General features: G+C 41.5%; 1 protein-coding gene across 1 annotated transcript; it reads right to left on the bottom strand.

Annotated features, from left to right (window-relative positions):
• Positions 1 to 7457: 7457 nt before the first annotated feature.
• LOC130722270 (mediator of RNA polymerase II transcription subunit 4-like) lies at positions 7458 to 8639 on the bottom strand. Its single transcript, XM_057572954.1, has one exon. The coding sequence runs from the start codon at positions 8637 to 8639 to the stop codon at positions 7458 to 7460; it is 1182 nt and encodes a 393-aa protein (XP_057428937.1).
• Positions 8640 to 9425: the final 786 nt, after the last annotated feature.

Below are 9425 nucleotides of genomic sequence, written 5' to 3'. Positions count from 1 at the left end.
TTGATTCGTACTCTTTACAGTTGGTTATTTAAAAAGTTTTACGATGTTGGTTACTTCCGCGTGTTTTTGGAAAGGTTATGTTTCAAGAGTTTTCGTAATAATGAATGGTTTGTCATTAATTAAGAATAGTTAATTGAACGACGAAAATTCTTTGTGAAAATCGATATCCGGTTTTCCGTGACGCACGAGAAATCGGGGCGTTACATTGTGGTATCAGAGCTCCGGTTGAGAAACCAGAGCACTAAGGGTTTTGGGTTTACGAGTTTCCGTACTCGTTGGTGTTTTTGTTTTTGATAAAGATGTTTTCAAAGCTTCGCGGTGAGATTGGGTAGACTTGTTTGCTAAGATGTTTGCTTGGCTGTGAGATTGTCTGTAGTTAGTATCATTGCCGTGATACTTGAGACTAAGTGTTTGATTATATTAAGATGTTTGAACTCTGTGATCGATTGATGGAATGTCAATCGAAGGAAGAGTGGGCTTTGGAATCCCTTTTGCGCTCCAAGGTGTACGCCTGTGTGCGTTTGTGTGCACCAGTGCTATTGGTGAAGCAGAAGGATGGAAGGTCCAGACTATGTGTGGACTACCGACAACTCAACAAAGTGATCGTGAAGAATCGTTATCCGATGCCTCGGATAGACGACTTAATGGATCAACTTAGAGGAGCGGTGATCTTCTCGAAGATAGATCTTAAGTCAGGATACCATCAGATCCGAGTCAAGGAATCGGACATCCAGAAGACCGAATTCAGGACCCGATACGGGCATTATGAATATCTTGTGATGCCGTTTGGGGTTACTAATGCACCCGCAGTGTTTATGGACTACCTGAACAGAGTGTTCAGGCCATTCATGGACAAGTTTGTGGTGGTGTTTATTGATGATATTTTGATTTACTCGAAGAGTAAGGAAGAACACGAAGAGCATTTGCGTCAAGTGCTAGGAGTATTGCGGGAGAAGGAGCTATATGCTAACGGCTCGAAGTGTGAATTCTGGATGGAAGAGGTGAAGTTCCTAGGTCATGTCATATCAAGTCAGGGTGTGGCTGTTGACCCTAGCAAGGTCGAGACGATTTTGTCATGGGAGCAACCAAAGACAGCAAGCGACATCAGAAGCTTTGTTGGGCTTGCTGGCTACTATAGGCGATTCGTCAAAGATTACGCAAAGTTGACTTCGCTGTTGACCCATTTGACAAAGAAAAATCAACCGTTTGCGTGGACGGAGAAGTGTGAGGCTAGTTTCCAGAAGTTGAAGAAGCGGCTGACCACCGCACCCATACTAGCTTTACCTAAGGAAGGAGAACCTTATGACGTGTACTGTGATGCGTCACACAATGGTTTGGGTTGTGTAATGATGCAAGATAAGAAAGCAATTGCCTATGCTTCAAGGGAGTTGAAGACTCATGAGAAGAACTACCCCACACATGACTTGGAGTTGGCTGCCATAGTTTATGCTCTCAAGATTTGGAGACACTATCTCTATGGCAGTACGTTCACGATCTACAGCGATCATAAGAGTTTCAAGTACTTATTTGATCAGAAGGATCTGAACATGAGGCAGCGAAGGTGGATGGAATTTCTTCAGGACTATGAGTTCACTCTACAGTACCATCCGGGGAAAAGCAATGTCGTAGCCGACGCTCTCAGCCGGAAGGCTATACATGTGTCCTCAATGATGGTCAAGGAGTTAGAACTGTTGGAGGCTTTCCGAGATCTGAGCTTGGACATTAAGCTCGCACCAGGAAGACTGAGTTTCGGAATGGTGACGGTGTCAAGTGGACTTTTGGAAGAGATCAAGTCTAGATAAGAGACTGATGAAGGGATAGCTGAGTGGCGAGACCGTGTGACTCAGGGAAAGGCACCAGAGTTCTCTATTGGGAATGACAATATTCTGCGATGCAAGGGACGAATATGTGGGCCTAACGATGCAGAGATGAGAAGATTGATCCTGGATGAAGGACACAAGAGTAGACTGAGTATCCATCCCGGAATGAACAAGATGTATCAGGACTTGAAACTTCACTTCTGGTGGCCTGGGATGAAGAAGCAGGTTGCTGAGTATGTTTCTACTTGTCTGACATGTCAGAAGGCGAAGGTAGAGCATCAGAAAGCCCGCAGGGAAGCTGCAACCACTAGATGTCCCAGAGTGTAAGTGGGACAGTATTTCTATGGACTTCGTGACGGCGTTACCTTTAACTCGGAGGAAGTTCGATGCAATTTGGGTTGTTGTTGATCGTTTGACAAAGACCGCTCATTTTATCCCGATCAACCTGAAGTACAAGGTGGAGAAATTGGCGGAGATTTATGTGGCTGAGGTTGTGCGTCTACATGGTGTACCGACCAGCATCGTGTCAGACAGAGATCCGAGGTTTACCTCTCACTTTTGGGGGGCCTTGCAGCAGGCCCTCGGAACTAAGTTGGGGTTGAGCTCTGCCTATCATCCCCAAACCGATGGGCAGACAGAGAGGACAATCCAGTCGCTGGAAGATTTGCTACGGGCCTGTGTGTTGGATCACAAGGGCAGTTGGGATGAGATGCTGCCATTGATCGAATTCACTTACAACAATAGTTTCCATGCGAGCATCGGCATGGCACCTTACGAAGCTTTGTACGGTCGGAGGTGTCGTACGCCCTTATGCTGGCATCAAGATGGAGAAAATTTGGTGATTGTCCCGGAATTGGTGCAACAGACCACCGAGGAAGTCAGGAGAATTCAGGAAAAGATGAGAACCGCGCAGAGTCGCCAAAAGAGTTACGCCGACAACCGACGAAAGGAGTTGGAATTTCAGGCCGGAGACCATGTCTTCTTGCGGGTTACCCCGATGACAGGTGTCGGAAGAGCAATCAAGTCCAAGAAGCTTACTCCGAAGTTTATTGGGCCATACCAGATCACGGAGCGAGTTGGACCGGTGGCGTACAGGATCGCCCTACCACCGTTTCTATCCAACATCCATGACGTTCTTCATGTGTCGCAGTTGCGAAAGTACATGGCAGATGATTCGCATGTGATTACACCAGACGATATACAGCTGAGAGATGATCTGACAATGGAGGTGCCACCCATCAAGATCGTCAATCGAAGTGTAAAGCACTTAAGAAACAAGGAGGTACCTTTAGTGAAGATCGTGTGGAACCAAGAGACTGGTGACGCGACCTGGGATTTAGAGGATAAGATGCGGGAGTCACACCCCGATTTATTTGTAAACCCTTAAGTTTCGAGGGCGAAACTATTTTTAAAGGGGGTGGTATTGTAAGGCCCTAAGTTCAACTTGGAACAAATTTTATGGAAGTTTGAATAAAATTGAAGTTTTTGGCTATGTTTGATAACTGGCAGATTAGAACTGTCAACTTGTGTGAATTTTTAGAGGGTCTTAACGACTTCATTTGGGAAAACTTCCTTCATGAGAGTTGTAGCCCTTTAAGTTTAGAAAATTCTCGAAGTGGAATCAGGTCATTCCGACCTCTGTAGCTCGAGATATCATCGGTTTAGTGACGATGGTCCTGGCTGTACAGTACCAGCGGATTTAATTGATTTGTTTCCTTTCAATTCCGAGTTTGATCGTGATATTACTAAAAAGGGCTGAGGTTTTTGATTAGTTTCAGACCTGAGTAAGTTATTAAGTGATGGGGTCAAGGGTTTTGACTTGGGTCGGGCTTGAAGGAAAACAAACCCTAGCCCAAGAGAGGGAGAGAGGGGACGCGGGCTATGTAGGGTTTTGGGGGGGAAAGGGGTTTCTTTTCACACTATTCTGAAGAAAGAAACCTGGTGCACTTCTGAAACACGTAAAACAGAGGAGAAAGAGTGAGAGAAACTTTCCCCTTGCACCCTAGCCGTCACCGTCCCAAGCCCCACCACCGTCGACGTGTTCGCACAAGAGGGAGAAGGAGTTCGCGAGCGAGAGGGAGAGAGGAAGGTCACGCGTGGGAGAAGAGGAGAGAAACCAGAACCTTGCTCTTCAATTTCATCTTTTCTTCAAGCCTAAGGACAAAGGTAAGGGCTGGTCCTAGGATTGGGTAGATTGCCTAGGGTATTTGCCATGTTTTACTATGAGAAAAGCCATGAACATGATTGCTTTTGCAAGAGTTTTGTGTTCATGATGCTTGCTGTTTATTTTTGCCTTGAGATCTTGATGTTTTGCTTCTGTTTTGAGATGAAATGTTGATGCCATGATTCTCCATTAATCATCACTACAACTACCGTTTCTTCTATGACTTTGCTTGATTAAAATGATTGAAGATTTATATGCTTAGATCTGCCTTTTGTGCTAGAATTGATGGTTATCTTGGTTCTGGAAATTTAAGCATGATATATGATATATGATATGTGGTTCTTGCTGCTGGAATATGGTTTAAAACTCTGGGACTTGAATGGTTGAAAAATTAATTTGAAGGCAAAAGTATCTCTGCCAGTTTCCTGTACTGGACAGCGAGTTTCGGAGCTTAATATCACCTAATTCGGGGTCTCAAATGAAAAAGGGATAAACTGGAAAATTGTAGATTTTCGAATTGGCTTTCTATGCATATAAAGAACATAATTTTTGGTCTCGTAATGAGGTCTGGAGGTCGATCTTAGTGACTGTTGCACCTGCTGTTCTTCCTGTACCGGACAGCAAGCTTTAAGGCCTAATATCACCTAATTCTGGATCTCAAATGGAAAAGTGATAAACTATAAAAGTGTAGAGTTTCGAATTATCTTTCCAGTCATGTATCATGTGAATTTTGTGGCTAAGTATTGCGGTCTGTAGACCAGTTTTAGTACACGCTGCACCTGTTGTCCAAAAACACTAAATTTGAGAAATTGTTGGAAATGTTAGTAACATGTGATTAGGGACCTTTTTGAGATTTTTATATGATGATATCTGTAAACTGAGCCTCTGGAATTTGTAAATAATTTGTGAATTTGGGAGGCCCTCATTATTTCTATGCTTTGCATGAAGTTTAGTTGTGACTTGTTTAGGAGGTCGCTCACCCAGCTGTAATTCCTCCTAGTGTGACTGTTATTTCTTGACGTTGTAATCTGATACGATATTAATTCATAAGACTCTAGGATTGACATTAGAGCCTTAAACACCAAGAGAATGAATTTATAACTCGCTTGCAAGTAAATGTGATAAAACGGTCATAGGTCTAGTGAGACTATGGACCATGAGAACGATGGTACCTTGCACGCGAGGGAGTTATTTGGGTTGACTGCGGTCTCCCGTGAACCTTGTGGGCCGGTGTGGCTTCACGTGATTTGGTTGACTGCGGTCACCGTGAACTTTTGTGGATCATTGCGGCTCCACGTGATTTGGTTGACTGCGGTCACCGTGATAATCGTGCCTCTGCGGAAGCACGAAGATGGCCATGGAAGTTTTGGTGGGTTGTGTGAAGTGAGATTCCGTTAGTAACTGACTCTTTCCCATAAAAGACATATAATGTACTTATATTACATATGTTGTTGTTGATTTTGTCATTATCATTCTTTTGTTGGACCTGACCCTGCTTGTTTGCTATGTGTTTATTTGGAGGGGGGGTAGATGGTCGTGAAGATAATGGCGATGACTCATTCTTGGGAGTTGATGCTACATGACGTGCCAATACCGGAGGACGACTACACTTCAGAGGAAGAGGAAGAGGCTAAGGAATAGGGTTTGGGTTGAGAGTCTTTTGTTTTCTGTTGGGGTTGAGAGTTTCCGAAGTGTTGGTATCGAACAATTTTATTGCTTAAATTCGAATGAACAAGTTTTGATGTAATCTTTATTTTCATTCAGGCCTTTGATTCGTACTCTTTACAGTTGGTTATTTAAAAAGTTTTACGATGTTGGTTACTTCCGCGTGTTTTTGGAAAGGTTATGTTTCAAGAGTTTTCGTAATAATGAATGGTTTGTCATTAATTAAGAATAATTAATTGAACGACGAAAATTCTTTGTGAAAATGGATATCCGGTTTTCCGTGACGCACGAGAAATCGGGGCGTTACAAGGCTCCCCTTTATCAATACATGTTCTTGAAACTTTGGGAAAGTTATATATAAACATTTACTTGTCTAATGTTCTCTTAATTTTGTGATCAAATTTTCATGTTGCTTTTTTTTAATATATATATATTAGCATATTAGTCGTGTCCCCGTATCCTATTTTTTGGAGTTTTGCCGTGTCGGCGTTCCCGCCCGTGTCCGTGTCCCGTGTCTGTGTCCGAGTCCGTGCTTCATAGGTTACCGACGAGCAATGGGTAATTTTCTCAAATTGACAGATGTAGCTAGATGACTAGGTGTGCTTCAACTCATTCCCCATATTTCACCGTTCTAAGCCTTTTCCATTCTCTCCGGTACCCTTCCTACGTGTGTAACATGCATGGGTGTCGAATCCAAGTGAGTGTCGGTATGCTCTGTGCATCACTCATGGAGACAAAGTAGTCCTTTGATATACATCATCTAAAAAAAGTGTCTGAGTATGTGATGTCAAAAAAAAAGGGTGACAGTAAATAAATGTACTTGTGATTAAGGTGGATGCTTGGGGGTGTGGAAAAAGGGTGAGTAGGTGAGAATTTAGTGCTTGAGAAATGTGCAGATCATTGACAATGGTGTTAATTGATGAATGAAGATTAAAAAATGAAAGGTAAATCAGTAAAGCTACCTCTGCAGTTGGTAAAAGAATGAAAAATTATGTTGTGCAAATTGAGTTATAAGAGTCTCTATCAGAATGAGTATCTATGTGAGAGAAATGGTTACTAACTTGATACTATTACATGTGATTTTGTGATGTGTAGAGGGAGGAATAATTGGGTGAGGAATATGCTAGTAAGAGGAGGAAAATTCTCAAGAATGAAATTTATTTATTGATATGGTTATTCATTGTGGGTTCGTTAACTCTATTAGTCGACCCCATATACTCAGAAAAAGTCTGGTTGTTATATTAAATGTGTCACTTTCCAAACTTTAATTTTTATGAACGAGACAAAAACAGGTTTTCAGTGTGCCTTAGATAGAGTTTTTCATTTGTTAATGTAAATATGCTAATCATCAGAACCAAATTAAGTTAGGCTCTGATATAATAGTGTAATTTATTATTAGAATACACTGTCGTCTTTATAAAATATCTTTGTAGCTTGAAAAACTCAAACCTCTACTTGTATAAATGTAGTGCTTATTGAAATATTTTATTAAGCAAGGATATGCTTTCTGCTTTGTAGAGCCTACAGTATAACCATAAACACGAAAAGTCCTCAGCGGAGCATTGTGTTGACTTGACTCAAGACCAAAAAGATCTACTAGGTAATGACAACTAACATGATATATAACGTACGCCAGTGACATAATTATCAAGTATCAACTGCAGAATGAATAACTATAGGGGGAAAATAAATGTTGAAAATTCACATTGATCATGCATTCCCAACTATTTTAAATTACAGACAAACATCTTAATCAAAATTTCTCACCTGTAAAGTTCTCAATTTGAGATGATCAGTTATCTGAGTTCTCAGTCTTCATTATCAGAGTTGGCTTCATCACTACTATAATCACTACTATCACTTCCTCCAAGATCCAAATTAACTGGCTGCACTTGAATAACTTCAGGCTGCTTGGGCTGAGGAATGTGAGGATGTAATTTTTGTTCCTCAAATCTTGGTACTGGAATAGAATCCATCGGAGGCAACGACACAGGATCCCCTGGTTTCCACCCAGGCGGAGGCTGAATTGGTATATCAATAGGCAGTTGTATAGGCATTCCAGGCTTCCAACCAGGTGGCACAGTAAAATTTGGAGGAAGCATCCCTTGAATTGCAGGAAAATTCGCAATAGGATTTGTATCAACAGTTTGTTGAGGTGGAGGTTCTATAATAGCCTCAAATGTTTTGTCCTTGGTTTCAACTGTTTTAGGCAATCCAATATCAAGGTCTGCAAAATTATATAACTGTGAAGCTCTCATTTTTTCTTCTTGTGGTGCAGGTGGCAATGCGCCATGGAGAGAAGCCTTCCCAGCTCCAAATTCCGGTGGAGCAAATGTCATATAACTTACACGATTCGCATATGACAATATATCTGAAAACATCAGCAGGGATGATACAGTCGAGGAAGCCAAAGAATCATTTTCATTGATACCTCCTGATTTCATTCTCTTATTGTGGCGATAATCAGAGTAGTCATCATCAAGTATGTCAAGTCCTCGCTCAATATCTTTGAATTTGTTGACAAGTGCAAGAAGTGCCAAATCTTTCGAGCGAATTTCCTGGTCAATCTTCTGCTTAGAATCCTGTAGATCAAGAATTTTTTGAAGTTCAGCAACTGCTTCTACAATTTGGGTTTGAAGGACGGTGAAAAGTGAAATACTTTCTTTGGTGGTGGAAGGAGAAGACTCAAGCGGGCTAGATAAATGTGCTTGGGCTTGGGAAGGAAAGAAGGTTGGGAATGATCCACGAAATGCAGTGACCGAAAGGGGCCTCTTGGATGATGTTTCAAAGAGCTTAGATGCTGAGGAAGTCATTTGAAGAAGAAGTGCTTGTGCTCTAGGGAGGGGTGGGAGAAGAGAGAGTAAAGCAGTGTGATGATGATGGGTTTGTGAAGGAGGGGGCTTTTGAGGGGTAGGGTTTGAAATCGACGGTGAGTTAGGGTTAGCATGGCCTAGCCGCACAGGGGATTGTGCAATTTGGTGTTGAAGCATTTTGTATCAACCACTCTTATCCTTTTCAATACTCATGTATCAATTCATCAAATGATTTATAATCAACCGAATGGCATGAATCCGGGCTTAGAAATCAATAGCTAAAGAAGACACATATTTAAGTAAAAAAGAAAGCAAAACTACCTAAATATATAATCCCATGTTGCAGGATATGCTACCAGAATATATACCTTGAAAGTTGCAGAATCAATTATTTCAACTGGTAAAGCTGTCAGGGCTCTTTGGAATCCAGGTATTTCTTTCTTATTTGGGGAGGCTGTGTCCTCAAGTAAAATGCATAAAAGAAGACAGAAAATACATGAATTAGAGGGAATGTAAATGATGCAAGCTTAGATAATATGAGACCCTTCTTGAATCACAGTTCCAAATAAACTCATCACTCAAATTGAAGCAAACAGCAGAAAGTAACATGGAGAGAGGTTACACGCAGTAGTGAGGTCGTGAGGGATTTCATCACACAAGCTGTTAAATTTACTCAACTTTGGCGATTTACTGATGGATTCTACATTTATATTAAATAGTTTCAGGAGAGGGTATTGAAGGTATGAAAAACGGTAGAAAGGGGGGGTTTGAATAACGTTTTCAAGATAAAGCTTCCACCTTAAAGATTTTGACAAATCTTTCGAGAACTTAAGTGCTAAAGATAAGAGATAGAAAAGCACACAAGGATTTTATCCTGGTTCACTTGATAAATCACTCAAGCTACTCCAGTCCACCCGTTAAGGTGATTTCTTCCTTCTTAGAATGAAGGCAATCCACTAATCA

The sequence above is a fragment of the Lotus japonicus genome, chromosome 6, assembly GCF_012489685.1.
Source record: "Lotus japonicus ecotype B-129 chromosome 6, LjGifu_v1.2".
Taxonomy (NCBI): domain Eukaryota; kingdom Viridiplantae; phylum Streptophyta; class Magnoliopsida; order Fabales; family Fabaceae; genus Lotus; species Lotus japonicus.
Note: the sequence above shows the minus strand (reverse complement) of the source record. Positions and strands in the feature narration are given on the sequence as shown.